The sequence below is a fragment of the Lonchura striata genome, chromosome 2 (genome assembly GCF_046129695.1).
Source record: "Lonchura striata isolate bLonStr1 chromosome 2, bLonStr1.mat, whole genome shotgun sequence".
Classification (NCBI taxonomy): Eukaryota; Metazoa; Chordata; class Aves; order Passeriformes; family Estrildidae; genus Lonchura; species Lonchura striata.
In genome coordinates, this window is record NC_134604.1 from 59,302,792 (window position 1) to 59,324,181 (window position 21,390).

General features: G+C 37.7%; 1 protein-coding gene across 1 annotated transcript in view; it reads right to left on the reverse strand.

Annotated features, from left to right (window-relative positions):
* VWA8 (von Willebrand factor A domain containing 8) overlaps nucleotides 1-21,390 on the reverse strand; it is a 184,539-nt gene that overhangs the window by 5,153 nt on the left and 157,996 nt on the right. Inside the window, exons 38-44 of the mRNA XM_021530815.3 lie at nucleotides 20,974-21,082; nucleotides 20,065-20,221; nucleotides 17,243-17,351; nucleotides 11,943-12,068; nucleotides 10,097-10,255; nucleotides 2,327-2,425; nucleotides 907-1,145 (exon numbers count right to left, since the gene is read on the reverse strand). Of these exons, the coding sequence (XP_021386490.3) occupies nucleotides 907-1,145; nucleotides 2,327-2,425; nucleotides 10,097-10,255; nucleotides 11,943-12,068; nucleotides 17,243-17,351; nucleotides 20,065-20,221; nucleotides 20,974-21,082 (998 nt within the window). The remainder of the gene's footprint in view (nucleotides 1-906; nucleotides 1,146-2,326; nucleotides 2,426-10,096; nucleotides 10,256-11,942; nucleotides 12,069-17,242; nucleotides 17,352-20,064; nucleotides 20,222-20,973; nucleotides 21,083-21,390) is intronic.

The window sequence follows — 21,390 nt, forward strand, 5'->3', positions numbered from 1 at the left end:
ATAAAAGGGTATAGTGCATGTCTGGCAACAGGAGAATGGCATCAGCTGCTCCCTTTGGATGCACAGAATGCTCTGAAGTTGTTGGCTATAAGGGATGTCTGCAGGATCCACAAGCCAGTCTCCTCCCTGACACAACTCAGGAACTATAGCTTCTCCCCAGTACATTAATAATGAAAATAGTAAAAACAAGATGGGTGAAAACTCAGGTGTAACCCACCAATGTGCACTTGCAGCCCAGAAAGCCAATTGCACCCTGGCTTTCTTCCATCAAAAGCAGTGCAGCCACCAGGATGAACAAAGTGATTCTGTCCCTCTACTCCACTCTGGTGAGACCCCACCTGGAGTGCTGTGTACAGCTCTGTGGTCCTCAGCACAGGAAAGACATGGACATGTTGGAGGGGGTCCAGAGGAGGACCACAAAAATGATCAGCAGGATGGAGCACCTTTGCTATGAAGACAGGTTGAGAGAGTTGGGGTTGTTCAGTCTAGAGAGGAAAGTCCAACAAGAACTTATTGAGGCCTTTCAATAAATACAGGGGGCTCATAAGGTCATAGTGAGAGTTTTTACTGGGGCCTGTAATGACAGGATAAGGTGTAGCAGTTTTAAATTGGAGGAGGATAGATTTAGACTGGAGTTATTGAAGAAATTATTACAATGAGAGTGATGATGCACTGGCACAGGTCATCCAGAGAAGTTGTGAAAGATGTCCCTGCTCATGGCAGGAGGGTTAGAATAGATGATCTTTGAAGATCCCTTCCAATCCAAACCATTCTATGATCTTATGATACTATGACCAAAATCTCGGTGTAGAACAACAGCATGGGCAACTCACTGCAATAAAAGCATAATTTAGATTTATGCTGAATGAAAGCAAACAGTATTAGGTATTAACCAAACACGCTTACCTATCTGCCTCGTCTCCCAAGGATCCTATAAATATGGCAAAAGCATTGACTTGAGTGTTGGTGGTCAAGGCCTGTGCAAACTTCGATGGCAGAATTCCGTAACGCTCCAGATTTGCATCACTTAAGACGATAACAAAATACTCATCTGCCTCCTCCTTGGCAATTTCCCGAATGGCATGTTCTGTCCCTTCCAAGGTATGGTCTCCACTCATGCAGAACTGAGCGTGGGCATGCATGGTCTGTGTGCACAGCATAACCACATGGAAACACGTAAGATGACTTTAGGAACAAGCATTCATTTCAGCTAGCGCAGGAGGGAGTAAATATTCAGTACTGCAGTATTAGGGGATCCATCACAAATGCAGACAAGCACTCCAGATAGAAAAGAAGGTGCAGCTTTTTGTACATAATATGTTGTATTTTAAGACAGGCAGCATTTCTTAAAAACACAGTCAAACAATCAAAATCCACACAGGAACCTAATTGGAAGGTAAAATACTTCAGTCTTAGGGACTTAGGGAAGGTAAAATACTTCAGTCAGCTGCAGTTTGAGTAGGTAAATTCCTATGTATTTTAAGAAGAAAATAGAGCTTAGTTTTCTAATGCTATGAACACCTCCTGCACGTTCATAATTTGCATTGGACTTCCAAATCCTAGTAGTGTCTTAGTTATTATAAAAGATCTGATTCCTGACAGTGGCAGTCACATTTAAAAATGATAAAACATTTTGTTTCAGCTATTACAAAATATATACACTATATTCAATGATGAAGCTGTTACCTACGTAGAAGGCCAGGAATTTTAGACGTTATTAAATCAGGTTCTTCTAATCAACGGAGCTATTTTAAAAATAGTTTTTGAAGGAAGCTCAGATACATGCTTCTAGCCTATCAAGCTGCCAACCACGTAAATCCTTCAATATACTAAATTTTTCTTCATCCTACTATAGAAAAATTTTGATGAATACACTCACTTTGCCATTGTGATTTAAAATGTTTCCAATTTAGCATTGACACATTTTCCAATGCTACTGTGATGCATTACTTCTTGAAGGTACCAGGCTAAATCACTGACCTGGGATCCCTCTACAGTTTTGAAAGAGTCACTTATGCACTAATAATATCACATGGTCTAGGCAGAGCTATCTGTATCACCATGTAATCTTTGGAACTTCCCCTATCCTTTGACCAGAAGTCAAAATGACACATTTGGGGCATAGAAGTTCAGAATACAGCATACCCAGCTTCTAGTACTTTGGCACATTTTGTTTTCTGCCATGTCTCTGTAAGGTCCTGTTTAAATTTAAGGAAATACACAGATTTTTGCTTTCTTGTCTTTATTTTACTATCCTCATGTTTTGCATTCTGTGACCTGTCTACAATTTTATCTTTGCAGTCATAATTACCAGCATCACTTTTACCTTAAGAATCTCTAATCTTTGCTTATTGTTCTTGGGAACTTTGTCACACCCAACCAAGGCGATGTTGAAGCCATCTCCTGAATGTCCAACAATGTCGTACTACAAGAAAAAACATCATCAGTCACCTGTTAGTCCCAAATGGCCCTTGGCTCACAATGACACAAGACAGATCAAAGGCAATTTGCAATTTTCAATGGAAGACTCCAAGTACTGTTCCCTATTTCTGTTTATGAGCTGTTTAAGGGAACTACTTGCAATTTCTCACTGACACGAAAGCATATGAAAGAATTGCTAAATAATTAAATTAAGGAACAGTTCCTTATTTCCATGATCTGTTTTTCACATCATCCCACCAACTGCAGAGTGGAGATGTGCAAGATCAGGACCTTGCCCTCTCACACTGTCCACGTATTTCTTTTAAAGCAGCAATTTTCATCCTCTTGAGTCGGACAAACAAAAAGCACATTGTTTGAGAGTAGCTCCTATGTTTGATGAATCTTTTTGGTGACCTCATTTTGCTCCAAAAAAAAAGTATTACAAATCCCCTTTCTTGAAAATCGGCAATCCTTATTTTTGTGCATAACAGATCAAAGCCATTGTTGAAAGTATGTAGAGAAGTGAATTCCAAGAGCCCCTGTATGTTTTCAAAGGAGATTGTGTGCACATCATTCTCCTGTGAGATGCTGCAAAACTGACATGTAGAACTGCAATAGTTCAAATATCCTGGGGAACAAATAACGCAATATTGCGAAGGCTTCTGTTTCTTGTAAGAGCTTCATTGTTGTTACATGAAAACCAAGACAAGCTGAGTTATGGCAAGGTCCTGACCTGCCCTTTGTGTTGTGGATGTGGCAGTCACTCCAGGGAGAATTCATGAGCAGGACAAAAATGGATTTAAGAGCTGTCTACACCAAGCAAGAGAGCAGAGTGTACAGAATCTGAGCCCAGACAGACCTGAGCTGGCAATTCCTCAGCATGAACATACCTGCATTTCCCCCTGCCTACCTGGCATAGACCTGCCTTTACTTGACAGGGAGCCTTGATGCAGTATTTGATCTTTCTGTTTTCTTTTTTTCAAGTACTGTTACAAGTTCCTGCTGGGTTCACCATCCCCAATTCCCACATAATCATTAGGTCAAAGTCAGGTCTATTCCTCAATGTTTTTCTGTCTTTTCTTTCTTATTAAAAGACACTTTATTTGGTGTAAGTCAGGTCCTAGAGAGAGGAGAAATGGCAGTCTTTACAGACAAAGCTCTTTCTGTTTCCACATCACTAATTTGCTTAAAAATGTATCAAAAGAAAGCTAGAGCAGTTGGAACAGCACTTTTAAAGGTGACAACTTGCTCTGTTAAAGAGCAAATGTGCTACATACTGTAGATTATTTCACCAAGTTCAGACCATTCACCCAAGTTCAGCCCCATGTAAACCAGACTTCTTTCCCCTAGGAAATCTTTATATAATCTAGTCCCCACACAATCCCATTTCTCTCTGTTCTGTTGGCTTTTCCCATTTCTGGTCTCCTCAGCTCTTACATGCCTAGTATTTCCCACCAAGCCTCATGTAAAGCTTTCTGTCTGCCACATGCTTTCTTTTCAAAACCTATTTCTTATCACTACTAATGCTTCAGACTCTCTTGATGGATATGAAGACATGGCAAATGAAAACATACAAATTTTGAGAATAATGCTGAGGTTACATTCAGCATACTTCTAAATAAAACAGGAATATATACTGTTTAATAAAATCTGAACCATGCACAGGGAATATGTGCATGAGTACCGTTTTAAAAATTAGAGACTATTCAAATCAGAGGAACTAAATAAAGCAGAGGTTTAATGGAGCAGAAAATATACAGTGCTCGTGGTTCTTATGCAATGTCAGAAATGCCCACACATCTTCAGGGTGGGCTCTTAATTATGAAACCTTGCACATCCTCTGCTGAGCAGTTTTGCATTTCGGTATCACTTTTAAATCAATAACCTAACTATGTAAAGCAAAATGCTGCCATTCTCCTGTATAAAAAGGCTGATCCCTTCATAGAAGGCTCCTTCCTGGCTTCCTGGATGTCTCCCACTGGCTGTCCTTTGGTCAGCTGTGCTGTACTGAGTTCATGGGAATAGGACAAACTTTGCTGTTTGGGAAAATCATTGTGGTTCTTGACATACACCAGTAACAGACCAAGCTTTCATCTCAAACAGTCTGAGTTTAAACTCAGTGTGACAGCCTGTGTAAGGGGAATAGCTGTATCTCCTGATGAAACACTAGATGTTGACCCTACAGCAGGGCCCCCTCCACATTCTTGCACAAGGCAGGAACAGACAACCTGGTTACAGGCAAGGCGAGGCTGAAATGATCTGAGCAAACTATTGCAGGCACAGAAAGGCATCCACCTGGGAACATCATGTCCTGTCTGCTCCCTGCTCAGAGAGCTGCTTATTATTCTTTGTGTGTGCCCATGCATGCACCCGATACGATACGTGTGCTTATCTTTAGCAGATGTTATCAGTTTCCTTGTTTCTTTGCTGACATCTTACTATGCTATTTGTGATTTAAAAACATTTGGTGAGGTAGCAGGGAAGAAGTGGCTATTTGATTCATCCTGACTGCTGCATTCTGGGTCAGCTAGGGCCTCCTGAACAACAGAGTGAGATCCTGCTGCACTGGGGAAAAGAGGAGCTGTGGTCAACAGCCCTCGTGTGCTGGTCCTCATGGTCCTCTGATCCCTCTCGAAGCCAGGTCAAGGACCAGGAGTGGCCAAAATATAATGAGTGTGAGTTTGCTTTTGGGAAGCTCAGCTCCCCACACTGTGAGGCTGGATGAGTTCACAGCAGGGGAATGTAGCTGCACTGACTTGGATTGACTTAAATCAACATAAGACTGCAGGTTGGGAGATGTTCCCTGGGAGGGGGGATGGGAGTAGGCTCACAGCAAAGGTTCTAGATGTGACAGAAGAGAGATGTTTGCCCAGGGGAATGTATGGAATCTGTCACAATTTAGGAAAACAGAGTTTGGGAGAGGAGTAAAAGTGGAGCAGAGAAGCTCACTCTAAAATGGCGAAGAATTAAAATCTCTCCTGCAGCAAATTATTACCTCCTCCTGATCTGTGTTCTAGTAAGTGAACCCTTAGTGATTTCATATTACTTTGGAGCACTCATTGTAAAGTAAAGGTGCAGACAGCTCCTCAGTCCCCGTCAACTGGGAACCCCAACACATACAGACACATGCAGACTCTGTCAAAACCAGTTTCCTTCCTTTGCAGTAGCTAAAGGTGAGCAGAGAAGAAGGGCCTTTGAAAAGCAGGGATCCAATCTGATGCTTTCTCCCCATAAATTCCCGAAGGAGGATTTATGTGGATGGAGTTACAAGTGAGAGAAAAGCTGTGATACAATCTTACTTGAAACTGACTTTGGTTTTGTTTTACAAAATTGCAAGCAAAGGCTCTCAGGACAAATCCAGCAGCAAAATACATTTGCCATATTGCAGCTTAATTGAAATATATTATTGTGGTACACCGGAGTTGTTTTCCAATAGCCTCAGATATGCTGAGACAAGGACTGCTCTATTCAGGGTACACAACATGTAAACATGTATCTCAAAATAGCATAATTTTGTTGGTTTCTTTCCATAGGAAAAGGTTAAAACAATCTCTGTTTCACTGCCACATTTTGCACTGAATGGATAGTTGCTGCTGCCTAAAATGGGTAAAATGGAAGACTTTGTCTTCTGCAGCTGCCATGCCAAAAGGTTTCATTTCTAAAGGCATTTAGAAAGCTAAAAGAAGATGTGTGCTGAATGTAAAAGGCAGTATGAATCAGACTCTGCTGGAGGGCTAGATCTTTATAAATTCATCTCTTCTTTGGACAACACTGAACATTCTATTTTTCTGAATTTATTTTAAACCTTTTGTTTATTACTTAAAATAAACTATTCTACCAAACATGTGGACAATTTCTTCTTTTCCTGAATTAGCAATGCTGCCTCCACAGTAAATCCTGCAAACACATAATGCTGGAAGAGGCATATAAAATCTTCACTATTCCCTTACTATAGCTATAAATAACAATTCAGGCTTTTCCTACCAGTTACATAATATGCTATTTATTGAGTCACAATATTTTTAAGACTTCATGCCTTAAAAATTGAGGACATGCCTCCTCAATCTGCCATTATGTGTGCAAATCACAATAATCTGGGATGATATAAAAACATACAGTTTGTGACAGACATACTACTACCTCAGACAAAAAAGAGAACAAAATGCCCTTCTGTGCATTTTCAAACAATTGAAACCTAAAATGGGATGTTCAGAAGATGGGTCTCCTGTTTTCCCCTTGACAAGGAATGATCCACTACTTGCACTTATGCGAAATGGAAGTAGGGAGGATGTCCCACATGAGCATAAAAAGCTGAAAAATACCTGCTGCATTCGTCTGACTTTATAAAAGGTAACTTCATTACCTGCTTGGTGCAATCACCCAATACTCAGCTCTTCTGTATAAGAAGGCAAGAAGAAACTATTTTTTACCTTCACTCAGTGCTGTTAAGATCATCAGACAATCAACATCATCCCTGATACCAAGGCGTACCACCCATGGGAAAAGCTCAGCTGGGTAGGACAAAACAGCCAAAGAAGAGCCCATGTGATTAATTCAAAACTGTATGTAGCAGAGAAGTAAACCAAGCACATCAGAAAAGTCATCCTCAGCAAAAGCCAGGAATTGCTTTCTGAAGTCTGCACTACAGTTAGATAGCTGAAGAGAACTTTACTATGTAAATCCCCTTTGTTCAACAAGCTATATAAACCCCTTGGTTCAACACGTTTTACAAGATACCCCTCAAATTTGCAGCATATGTTGTTGTGAGCCATGCAGATGGGGCTACAACATGAACAGATAACAGCAGGCATATCTGAAGACCAAAAAAGTCTATTTTTATAAAACCAGAGAAGAAGAGAATAAGGAAAAGGAATAGAGAAAAAAGTGATAAACTGCAGGTATTTAACCAAACACTACACAGTCGTGTGTTGTTCTTTTTCAAATGGTTCCTCTCTTAGATATGAGAAATGCATGCTAATTTTGCAGACCTACCAAACCTTCAGCTTTATCCTGAGAAAAATCAGCAGCATCATGCAAAGTGTCAAGAATTGTACAGAATGGAGTCAGTGATATTTTAAAATAATCACTGCCTCTCCTGCTCTCTGAAGCCTGACCCATAGATTTTAAAATCACAGAACTGAAGAGAGTTTGTAATGATCTTAACTAATTCTCCACAGCGTGCTGTCTGGGTTCTCACCTTTAGAGCTGCACTGGAAATAAGTAGAAATGGTTATCTGCCATTGTGTTACATCCTTCTCCAGTATTATCACTTTCTAAGCCATTTTTCTGAGCTGTGTGAATGTAACATAAGTTATTGTTCAAAATAAGAGCAGAATGAACAATTGTCCCTTGGTCACCATTTCTGTTTTAGACAAGATTAAATCAGCTTCTTGATTTTCATCTCTTCCACACTGAGCAGTTCTTACTATGTAACTTGCTTAGCTATTTAGTCATTCCTTGTACGGGGACACTTCCATACCCTTTGCAATCTCTGTTACCTCTTTTTCATCTCTACAAGAACTTTAGTGAGATGGGGGAGCAAAATTGCACACATTACTCCTAATGTGAATGCACTATGGATGTTTATAGCAACATTCTCATACATTTTCCCTTCTCTCTTCTTCTGTTAATAGTTTAGAACATTCTATTAGCTTTTTTGACAGGTGAGAATGGAAAGTCCAAAGAACCACACAACATAATTACAAGACATCTCTGTTGGGCACCAGCCCATAGCTGGGAGTGAGAACTAACAGAAAGCTGAGGCTTTCTCTCTGTGTATTTAAGAGCAAAATCCATTTCTTCCACCTGCCATACTTTCCACTGAAAATCACTAAACATCACTTACCATTTTATTTCCCAGTCACCATTTATGGCTAGGTCCTTCTCAACTTCTTGTAGCTGGATTTCCCTTGTTACTTTCTTAAATAATTTCATATAATTAGCAACTTTTGTCACCTCACCATTCATCCCATTTAACAGATCACTCATGTGACAGAATAACAAAACAGCACAGACTCTGGCACAGATCCCACCACAACTCCACCACTGACCCACTAAAAAATGACCACTTAGGCTGGTGCTTGTATTTTTAGCAGTATTTTGTTTATCTAAAGGATTTCTCTCTTATCCCTGAAAGCCCCTGCCAAGGAACTTTGTCAATCAATTGCTTTTGGTTAAGGAGACTCTACCAACCAACCAACCAACTTATCTTGCTTGTCATTTGGATAGACACCTTACTTGTCTTTACAAAACCATGTGGACTACACCACAGTATATGATATTTATCCTTGTACCCACTGCTTTTCTGTGTGGATGATCCTGCATTTTGCCATACTCATATCTGTGCTGCTCAGATATGCCTGATTTACCAAGCTACACAAATCATGCTGCATAATTGAACTGTCACAGAAAATATTTATCCTTAACTTTTCTATTATCAGTGAGCAGGAGATACATGAACAGCAGAAACAATAAAGCCCATATCCAATTATTTTTTAAATCACATTTGAGTTCCCACATGGGTTCTCTGGGCTAAGGTAGAAGTTTATGGTTACAGCATTTTCCTCCAACAGGATTACACAGCATCACTCTCTACCCAGTGTATTTTCATTATGCTTTCAGAAATGTAGTGACTTTGGGAGCAAAACCATAGTTTCAAATCTGTTTAAAATTCTGCAACATGCTCTTTTTAAGGAAGTTTAAGGGCAAGAAAACAATACTGCCAAAGAAGATGGCAGCACATGCCCTGTTTTCTTACAAAGAAACATAACGCCTGTCTCCTGATACAGAATTTTCTCTTGAAAAATAGAAGTCTGCATGATTGGACTTCAGAAGACATTCTAAAGGCACATGCCTGATTTTGCACATGGGATTCCATGGAAGAACAGAAACCTGTAGAATCATGTCATTGGAGGAAGAAGGTGAAGCAGACCTGACTGAATTGATCTAAGTTTCTATTAATTTTGTTTAGGGGATTTGACATTTTGTTCAGATGTATTTTAATTCTTATGTTTGATATACTCTTCAGTAAAGGTGATGGACATTTCTATCCTTCTGTTTAACACAGACAATGTCCAGAATTAACTGGAGACTGCCATTCCTCTCCTCTTTATGGTTAAAGAAATATGGCCTAGACCTTTTTTAGGCTTACTGAGACAAAAAGAACATTACATTTATTTACATTATATTTGCAGGCTACCATTAAATAACATTTGGAACCTAGTATGTTTCAGTACAAGAAATTACTTCTTGCTTTCAGTTAACTAGAAGAGAGAAGGGACAAAGAAGTCTGGTCTCTTCCCATGACCAAGTACTGCTGTGTGCACTCTGGGTGGATGGAAGGATGTGGTATCTCTGCGCATCCTGAAGCTCATATTTACTTGTGTTTTGTAGGCTTAAGTGTTTCTTCTCAAAGAAACAGATAAAACCAGAAAAAAAACCCTAGCAAATCTCACTAAATCCAAGCCTTAGATTGAATACTCCCCTGCTGAAATGTGTAATGTTTCTTACCCTCTCACTAGTATTACTTTTCAGGTTGCTAGAAATAGATTAATGTATTTATTTCCTTGTGGGAATGAATAATATTCTTTGGCTAGACTGACCGCTGAAGCACTTTTTCCAGTGCTGCACACAGCCTGTGCAATAACCCCAGAGCTCCTAGCCCAGCTGCAATTACCTTGAATTTGTGCTCATAATTCTCAAAAGCTTCCATGACCATGCAGACGGCCTCCATGGAGCGCTCCAGCCGCCCATCCACCCCGTTGAAGCGGTACATGCTGCCGGAAACATCCACCACCAGGCGCAGCCGCTTGGGCTTCTGCTGGGGGCTCCCCGGCTGACAGGGAAACACAACACAACTGAGCCCAGTAGAAACAGGGAAGCTAAACATTAGTAAAAATAAAACTTACCAGAAAGTACCAGAAAGAACACCTAATACACTTTGCAAATCAAGAAAACTTTATCTAGAAAACATTGTTTGATTTTGTTGTTTTTTTTTTTTTTTTTCAAGAACAAAAAGCCCAACTATTCTTCTATTTCAAACCAGTTCTTTGACAGATAGCTCATTGTTTCCCCTCACCTTCAATAACTGGAAACAAAATACCTCAAAAAATTCCACATGCTTGTCAGGAAAATACTTCTTTCTGTTTCAGTTTTGATTCTTAACATTTTATTTCAGTAAAGAAACTCTCAAATTTGCACTTTCTGCCAAGGCTCATAATAGAAATGCTTTTCCTTGGCATGCAGTACTAACAGCGACTGTATATGAATGTAAAAACTTGTCTGCTGAGGTTAATAACATTCCAAAAGTGTTTGAAATCTTGTTCTGATTAACTACCAGTTCCATCTTCATTCTAATGCTGAAACCATTATTTTTTTCTGAAAACAAATCCCATCTGTTCTAACAATTTTTTGGCACAGTACATTCAAGGGAGGTGTTTTATTTAGCATGCAATGAGATGTGTCTAGATTCAAGTATGAGGCTATTACAGATGACCTGACAAAAGAAACCCAGTCACAATATAAACAAATAGCTAAAATGTTCCTTTTACCTGTAAAGGATTTCTGTACTTTATTTAATTATTCTTTTAATAGACTGTAGCATTCCTGCTCTCCCAGAAACAAAAGAAGAGAAGGGTGTTAAATCCTACATTTGTTTTGGTTTTTATGCACACACTTAAAGATGTATTTTTTTTTAATCAATGAATTGTTTTTACAAAGCCTTAAAACTGATACATTGAGTAAACACATTTTGAAAAAATGAGAACTCAATCACTTTTCTCTTACTGATCTTTCACACAAGCAGTGGCAAATTCCATAAATCATTCTAAGCAACCTAAGCACCAAACAGCATTAAAAATACTATCAGGGATTTATCACATGTGGGTAGCTGACATGCAAAAAATATGCTGTACTCAGCCATTTAAAAAAAAAATCTCAGTGTACTTAAAAATTGCAGTCTGTCATTAAGTATTGCTGTTAAATATTATGGACTAGCCCCACTAGTTTTCGCCAGGTTCAGTTGGTCTAATTCAAGTGGTTTCTCTGTTGCTGACTCACACAGATCTTACTGTAAAGCCTTCTAAGGAATGGCTGAATTGGGCTATAGGACTGTCAACTTTATAATATCTTAATGACTTTTACTCACACTTTTTTTTAAGTCATTATTTTTATATAATTTTTATATATGTTTTCTTCTAATTGCCTTCTGATCATTAAAATACAAAATAAAAATATTAAAAACTGTTGCCCTGGGTCAAAACTTAGCACTGCTTAGATTGGTGTCCTCTTTTTGAGGGTGGCCCACAGGAAATATTTATGCAAGACTATAAGAAGTAGTACAGCAAATTTTCCATCCAGTGGTTGTCTCTGTGCCAGGGACATCCCAAGCCAGAGATATTTTTCTGAGTTTCTCATGCATATAACCTACTCAAACTCCAAAGAGAGGCACTGTACAGCCACTACGAAATCAGCAAACTGGTTAAGATCTTCTCCACCTTCCCCTGGTTCTTGTTGGTACTTACTTGTGGCTCAAGTTCTCCACGTCGTTTATATATGGCTTTTTCTCCTGTCAGCCCATCAATGATTTTGGCATCATCTAGCTCTCCAACAGCTTGGTGTCTCAGCCATTGTCTTTCTTTACCTTTGGCCTACAACAGAAAAGATGTGAGTGTGTGTTAGACAATGTATGACGTACTGCACATGACATACAGATTAATTTCTTTGTAATGATGTGACAGTTTTGGTCTAAGTCAAAGAAATCCAAACACATGTTCACAGCTGTCTTGGTCTTCTTCTCTGAAAGAAAAATCAACACTGACAAAGAACATGTTCCCTCTGTAACTTGCTCTTTTTCAGTAGTTTCATTTATGGGAATTTAACTGTGAACTGCAGAAATGTTAACCCTTCTTCTTGCAAATATGCTGAAAATGTGTATGGCAAGCCTGTTCACATACACATACAACTGAAGGGACACACATAACTGACCATTTGTTAGGTGTTCTCAATCCACACAAAACAAGAAAAAGTCATTGGGTGACTTAAAAAACAAAACAGCATTCACTTATTCACTTCAGGCAATGAAAAATGGTTGCTTTTAAAACAGTATTAACAGTATAAACTAATAACATATTTTAAAAAACCTTCTTTTAAAATCATGATACTCAAGAGACAGTCCAATAAACACTTCTTTTGTTTTAGTTAAAAGGACATTGGTTATCTACAGCCTGACTTGATGAAAACATATTACAATCCATGAACTCAAACATTCATGGAACTCCTGTACACAGAGCATTCAGTTAAGATTGAAGACTTGAGTGTTACAATATTATAAGCAACATATTTAAGCATGTTTTCCAAGGATAGCTTCATCATAAGGTAGGATAGGTTCATAATACATTAGATCCCCTAAAGACAGTAGTGTCTGTATATATGGGGTTTATGGTTTATTTAATTTGTTTAACTCTTCATGTTAAAATTGCTCATCCTAGTAGTAAGCCCAGCAAGGAAAGACAATTTTGAATTTGTATACATATAATGCTTTTGCCATCTCAGCAAATTGCTGGTCAGCAGCTGGAGGAAAATCAAATATCCAACTGGACACAAACTGCCTTAAACATTGACTTTCGGTAATGAAAATCAATTCCTCTCTGATGAGCAGGAAGTCTTACATTACAAATCCTCAGTAAACTGCAGGCCTGGGATTTGAAAAGATGAATCTTTATAGTTCTGTATAGGCAGGTAATGACTTCTTCAGGATCACAGAATCTTTGATTTTGCTTTGGACTTAATGTATAAGTTTTTGTTTCTGAGTTCTGGACTTCAGACTACTGCCTATAATTACTCAAGATTAATGGACTACTTGCCCATGAAAATAAGTGGACAGAAAGACTACATAGCTGCAGAAAAATGTTTTGATTAACAAAATCAAAAGCTTTGCAGATGCTTACTGATGGGAAGGAAAAACAATGTTTCGCAAAAGACATGGAAACCTCAGCCTTTTAGTAAATCACAGAAGGGAAAGTTGAAAAGATTTCCGAGGTTGTGAATTCAGCCACTTATATTCTCTGATACATTTTCACGTGCTACAGTCAATTGAGCTTTAAGCCTCTTTGGCAGTGGGGCATCCATGAGTTTTTTTGTACCATCAGCTGGGAATTTCTACTATCATTAAATATGCCTGGGATGAAAATTAAATTCTTTCTTCCATAGGATCACTGATCCCTTTGTTGCATTCAGAGTTGCATAACATTCACCTGTGAATTCCCAGTGACCTCAAAAGCCAGAATTTGAGCTGAAATTTTACTGGAGGAACATGGAGTTGACATCCTATCCTAAAATAGGAAAGAATGCCGACAAAATCTGATCTTGCCTCTTTCCAAAATAATGCTAAAATCAGGCTACTTAGTGTCTGCCTCTTCTATGCAAAACTACTGAGAATTTTTTTCCTTTTATGAATACTGAAAAAAATAATCCCCTTAAGCAAGGGTGTTATACAATGCACATATTTTACATATGACAGAGAAAATTCACATCTTTTTTAATATGTGATTTTCATATGTTAAAAAACAATTTAAGTTTAAAAGCATTCAGAATTTTAAAAAAAGGTCATAACTAATATATATACACCTTTTTTGATATTTGATTAGAAAGGACATACAACATATTACAATTTCAATATACTGCAATCATATTGATGGAAAATTACCTTTATTGTACTGCTTTTGAAATTAGAAAAATGTGCTAGATACTGTATCTTATCAGTATGGCAGTAGCTGTTCACAGTGCACCACTACAGTAATTCTTTTCACCAGAAGATGTATGGCATATTTACAGAAAAAAAAAAAAAATACAGCTGTTATGTCTGTAAATGTCACAGAAAAAGGTTTGTATGTGAATTTATCAGATCTAACTATGTAGCTCAAAACGGTAGAGGATGCATTAAACACTGCCAGTTGTGGTCTGCATTTGTTTCTGGGAAAATGTTACATAAATGTTCCCTTAGCTGCTGAAATAATGAAAATACTACTGAAAGTGCAAAGGATTTTTCATATTTCCAGCTCTCCAAGCCATGGTTATTACAGGACTGCTACTATTTTATTCTTGCTGCTATGACCAGACCATTCCTACATGATCTAAATCACAGTGCCCAGCAGGCTCAGTAACTCAGGCTCAGGTTTGCCCAGTTTATATGTAGGGGCCAAAATGATGCTCAGAAGCTACAGGGACAGTTGTTCCTAGTTCTCTCTGCAATAATCAATAATGAGAGAAGTACTTGCTGGAAAGCAAGTCACTTCACATTAAAGAAGGTCTTTCTGATTGACTGACTGGCCATAACCTTTTGAATTTGGAGTTTGAATTTGGACAGACAAGCTTCAGGGGAGAGAAGAAAGAGCCCATCAGTGGCAGGATTTCCTGGACTTCTGGCTTTGCTATTTCTACAGAAGATAAACAAAAACTCATTATGTTTTGATAATGTTGTTCAAAGAGCTGACAGAGATCAGCAAGTTATAAAAAGCAAAATTAACAATGAAATTACATTCTCAGACTATGTTTATATGTCCCTTTCAAGGATCTGCCTATTCCAAAAATCTCTTTCTGCTGCTACTAACATTTGAGAGCCATAGACAACCAGACCCAAACCCCAGCCTCTTGATTCTAGGGAGGTAGAATTTAATTAAATTAATATATTTTAAACAAACCCACAAAATTAACAATAAAAAGGCATATATTTAAGAGAAAATCCAGGTTAAGTGAACGTGGGCAACATATTTTGATTATGTGAACACAGTTTGAAACAAAGCAAACTCAAACATTTTTAAAAAGCCAAACGTTCTCTAGTGAGAAGGTAATATAGGATTTTCACAAAGTTAAAAACACATAGACATCTGAGTTTCAAATTTTACTGCAATGAACTTTGCTATTGATTTCTTATTTGAGATGTGAGGAATGACTGATAACAGAAAGAAAACTATTCTAGTTGAGAACTCAGGGTGTACACAGGACTATACAGAGACTAATGGGAGACAGATGCACAGTTTTGCATGAGGGCTGGATGAATTACTATGCTGAAGAATTCAAACAACTTTTTTCCTCTCAAAAATATCACATATCAGGGATTATTTGAAATATATTTGCACTTAGATTCCTTATTAACAAAAGGTATTTTGCAACTAAGTATCTCCTATTACAATTTATCAATTAATCTTCATTTTCCTAGTTCATCTTCTAATAAAATCCCTACCAAAATCTATATAAAAATTTATTAAGTTAAAAATTTTGTTTCACTATTGCTCTTACTCTATGCCTAGCTTTTTCTAATTTAGTAATTTGTTTTTTTCATCATAAATTACATTTCCTAACTTTGTGGTTAGCTGTTACAGGTTTTGGCAGGAAGTTAGCAAAGTCTCATATAATACTGCAGCTTGTAAGACTTCGCCTTTATATTAAAATTACCTTTTTTACAAAAAGCAAGAGGATATGACTCTTTATATTAAAATATTTTAATTTTTTATTATGATTAACATGACCCCTGAATGTAAGAATTTTGGCTCCAAGGGACAGATGAGGCAGGCTCAGAAAAATACTTCAAACTGAAGATTTACTTCTGGATCTTCAGAAGTGTGCTTCCAATAGCATGTGTGCTAAAAACATGGCAAAAAACCCACCTAGATATAAATGTTGTAGACAAAACTGAGATTTACATCCAATTTTTTTTCAACAGAGACCTGTCTTTATAAGCCAAAAGTCTGTGTCCTGAACTGAGACACATATTAAGTGCACGAATCATCTCAATATGCCCAAATTAAATGTTCACTACAAGAGGAGTTCTCTGAATTGGTACATTCATAATAAAACTGGCTAATGGCTCTTTCTGTATATATGTACTTATAGTAAAGCTGCTGTACCTACAAAGGTTTAAAGGTAAAAAATAAAGCAAAGAAGTATTATCCTTCTTACTTGGAATACCAGGAGATTGGATTTCTTTGTCCAGGAGGAGGCTGTTTATCATACAGAGTGATTTCTTTCTGTATTTCAGTTTTATTGCTTAAGATACAACACAGTGACTAATAAACCAAGGTATATATCCTCTAGTGGTTAGTAGCCCTCAACAGAAATATTTATACTCAAGTAAGTCTTATAAGGAGTAAATCACTTTTCCTTTAATTTTCACTGAAGATTAGCAGATGCCTCCTAGAAACAATGCATTTACAATTTTGTTTACCCTGTATATGAATACTAGTATTAAAAAAACCCAGAACAACCACCATGTCAGTTAGCAGAAGAAAGGCAAAGTGGTGGTTTCAGTGAGTTTCCACTTAGAAGATTTGGGCTATACCTATTTCTATTACCAAGAGTTTAAAAAAAACCCGAGAAAAATCCATGTTTTCAGCTGCATATGTAGTAAAGCTCCTACCTGGAGTGGGTGCCTCTTTTAACATCTATAGCATTTTCTCTTCACAGCTAAAAAATAATCTTTTGGACTGGAGGTAAAGACAAAGACTGGGCTCTATAGACCTTCATAAATTCTTTTAATAATGCATAGTAGTATTTTCTGTCACAAAATTGTGCTTCTGAGTAAGTAATCTCTGTAAGGTGTGGAATGGGAATAATGGAACATGTGGAGATGAGCACTGGGATTCACATGTAGGTTGCCTTTTAAAACAATAATATGAAATTGTTTTTCGTAACTGATTATAACCTGAACCTGCTTTTAGCCTTCAACGGTATGACCACCAGATGTTAACAGGATATTAGCAGGATAGTATTTGGGGCCTAATGTAATAAACTCCCTGTGTTCCTTTATCAGAGAATCTCAGACTACCTGCAGATTGTCCAAGATGATGCGGAGTGACTGAACTTGACGTCGGACTGCTCCAGAGAATCTTTCATAAGTTGATGCATCATATTCACTCATCTGAATCTCTTTCAATCTAAATGAAAGAACAAGGAGCTAAGAACAGTTTAGGAAACATGCGTATCTTCCATTTACTTATGTAAACTAAAAGTTTATTTACTTTGTAATAGGGAAATTTAGACTCCAACAAGCACACGGAAGATGCAAACCAGAGGAGTGGCAGCTGCTCTTGTGAATTTTTGATAAGGCAGATGTTCACCAATGTCTACAGGGACTGTATCACATTAAAACTTATTAAAGTTACTAATATATTACTCTCTTCTAATCTGCTTTAAAGTTTGAGAAGTAAAACAGAGGTTCTGAAAATGTGATCAAATTTGAAGGCTTTGTTGGCTCAGGTGCTGGTATCTGTACATAAAAGGATCACGAGTGTGTCTATTCATTACTTCACTGTAAGAGTATTTTAAACATATCCTGATTCATGCTTCAACACAAAGGTTAAGTAAAATACAATAAAATCTGTCCTTGAAGACCTACAAATAGTAACTGTTTCAAATACTTATCTTTGTGCTTCATTAAATGAAGCAACCTTGAAACAAAGAAGCTTTAAATGAACATTAACAAAAATGTGCTCCCCCACTGAAAATGAGTCATGCACTATCCTGTCCAGAGGCCTGTGACAGAGAGCACACCTGCACCATGAAAACAGATACACGCTTTCTTTATAAGCAAAGATGTGTCCATTTCAAGTTCTGTACCACCTTTTGAACAGCATAGCTTAGCAGAACAGGTGAAATTCACCACTGGAATGTAATTACAGAGGTGCGACAGTGAAGCTGAGCTAGGGGACAGGCAGATATGCTGGAGTGCTCACTGTTCAATATTTGCCATGACTCAACACCACTCAGAGAGGCAGCAGTCATGTACCTGCTCACCCCACCCCCCAGCATGTGGCTGAGTTCAGTCCCAAGCTGAAACCTATTGGCCTATCTGTGCCCAGCCCATTTCCAACAAGCGCTTTATAACAGTAGAATCTCACTCACGGTGTTTAAAAAAATACTGTGTTTTTAACTAAACCATAAATAGATAGTAATGTATGTATAGGCTAACTTTATTTCTAATGACAAGCTTTTATAACACTATCACAAATTAATTGCCTGGATCATAAAGTATACCTGAGAAGTGCTGTTTAGACCAACCCTTTGAAGATAATATTAAAATCAAACATCAAATCTTTGTTGTCTCTATCATGACGTCTTTTTCTATTTAAAGTTTTCATATACATAGTCATTATAGCCAACTCTTATTCATTAGAAGTAGGAAAAACTAACTTTCAGTGCTGTACATTTAATTACATGAATCCTGCCAACAGAGTTCAGTATCTTCATATCTATAAAAGAAACATTTTGTTTCAAAAAAAACCCAAAACCCTCACATGCTGTTTTACTTTGTTGCATTCTACATAAATCCAAAGTGAAAGGTAATTTTCAGAAAAATACCATGAAAAATTCTGCATCTATTCCAGAGTAGTTGTTAATTTTGTTTTGTCAAATAGGGCAATTTAAAATGTTTACCACTAGAAATACTATCTAGCCAGGAAAGCATCAATAACTTTTATATGAAATTTCTCCTCTCCAGATAACCCTGTATAAAAAAAGCAGTGAAATTTGCAGTTTCCCTTTTTCTTTGTCACCCTGAGGACTCCAACCTCCCTATTTTTATCTGTTAGTTCCCATAACTGTACAAGTGGTATAGAATAATGATCCAAGTCAAATGTGGTTTCATAATAGGCTACATTTGAAGCTGGTTCATGCCAGCCTTCTTGGGTTTTGCCGGACAGGAATTGTTACCTCATGTACAGATACCCAGATTTTACAGGGCATAGCTGCACTGTTCCCACAGCATGTAGCAGTAGCCAGGAACTTCTCCTTTTCTCTAATTTAGTAAATCCACCTCACAGGTAGTAGAAACTCATCAAAGCATGCCAGGGGGACATATGCACAGACAGATGTACAGTATCCAAGACCATACATATCCATTGTTTCTGTTATGAAGCAGCTCAGAAGCAAATTTGAAGAGGTGGGATGCTTTCTGAAATACAAAATATCAGATTGACTTGAGAGTTCAGCTGATGGAAGAAATCTGAATCTCTGTGCACATTCTGGGAAGGGGTTGATCAGTAATCACACATTACATTCATGCTGGGAAGACCTGCTGTTTGTGTTAATTGGATGCTGAAGCTTAATAGTTCAAATTGCAGAATCACAGAATATTCTGAGGTGGAAGGGACCCACAAGGATCATCAAGCCCAATTCTTAAGTGAATGGCCCATACAGGGATCAAACCCACAATATTATTAGCACCATGCTCTAACCATCTGGCTACAGATCTTTCAAACAGAAGCAATTTGCTTGCAGTGGTCCATTTTGAAAGACACTTGTTAAGTGATTAATTCTTAACAACATACAATCTGTATTCATCATAATTCAAAGAATTTTTCATATAATCTATTTATTTTAAAAAAGGATAAATATTTATTTCAATCTCCTTCTCCACCTAGCTATGTTTTACCAAATCACACAGTAATTTTAACATTGTGGCTTAATTCAATAAAACATTCCTTACATTTTATTCAGAACAGCTGAAAAACATGTGCTGGTAATCTCTGTTAAGTGATAATAGACAGGGTAAGGTAGCCGATAAATGCAGTTAAGTAAGAAAATTCTTTTCAGCCATCTTTTTCAAATTCTTCTGGGAAATGGAAAAGCAAAGAAAGACTTTTACATTACCTCTGTTTAAAGGCCTTTTCACCCATCTCTCGAGCAGCTCTCTTAACTTCCTCAGGAACAGCATCCTTTTCAGCCTGAGATACTTGGTAAACCCTGTGGCCAGCATCCAGTCTATATGGCCCACCTTTGCCACCTAACCCGGCAGTGTCTCTCCCTCCTAAGATAGTTGAAATAAAAAAACATTAGGAATATACATTTTCTAAAAAAAATAAGAACAAATTTTCTTTAAAGCTACCATTGCCATCTACACATGTTCCAAAAATGTTGTCAACAATCCCCAGTTGAAATATTTATTGCCAAAGGTTTTCAAAACCTAACAGCTATCATGGAAAACAAGAACTCCCCTGGAATACTTGTGTTTATAGTTCCTTGAGACATGGTTCATAATGCTTTCCATGCTCTACAAAGGATACCACAGAACATATAAATCTTGCACATCTCTTCAAAGCTCCTGGTTCCAGACTCTGTCTTCTCCCTAGAATTTGTTGGTTTACACTGCTTCCATATCACTTTATCTTGTGACCAGTATCATGACCTATTAGAATTAGGAGGTAGTTTGCCTGTTCTATGTACCTCTTGCCTACACTATCTAAATTTTTGCAGCTACAGGGACATCTAAGAGAATGGCAAATGGCTCAGCCTAGTTTCTGTGGCTGCAAGCTTCTTGTTCTCTGTACGACCAGTAAAAGGAAACAAAAAAATATAATTTAAGCAGAGATCTGCTACATACAGTTAAAGTAAGACATTGAAAATACTTATTTTCTCTTATTTTACTGACTGTATAGGGTAAAGTAGCTCTAGGCAGAGGACAGCTTGCATATTTTTGATTGGTACAGCATCTCCCTTAGGTATCTGTCAATGATTAATTAAAAAAAAAAAAAAAGCAAACAACCAAAAACAATGAAAAACCTGTTCCACCAGCCCACATATTTCCACCAACATGTGGCATGTTGTCTGGATCCACTTTTCCATGTTTGGGGGAGCTGACATCCAAACCACTTTCCCTCTCAATGGTTATCTGTAAATGAGAGAGAGAGACATAAATATCTCTTATAGTAAAGAGAACACCCTAACAACCTAATAATAATATTCCAGGTGTGCTGAGCAGCTGTAGGACTGGCATTAGTTCAATAAATACAACATCCCATCTCAGAAGAGAGCAGAGTAAAACAGGGCTCCTGCGTGGCACATTAGACTCACACCTGAACTAAGGCTACTGCCACATCTGAGCCCCTCTGCATTCTGTTCATATCCAGATCAGAAATTCCTTCCTGATAACTGCCCAATGTAACTCGAAATCCCCCTGCAGTTCAAACACTTCTCAGA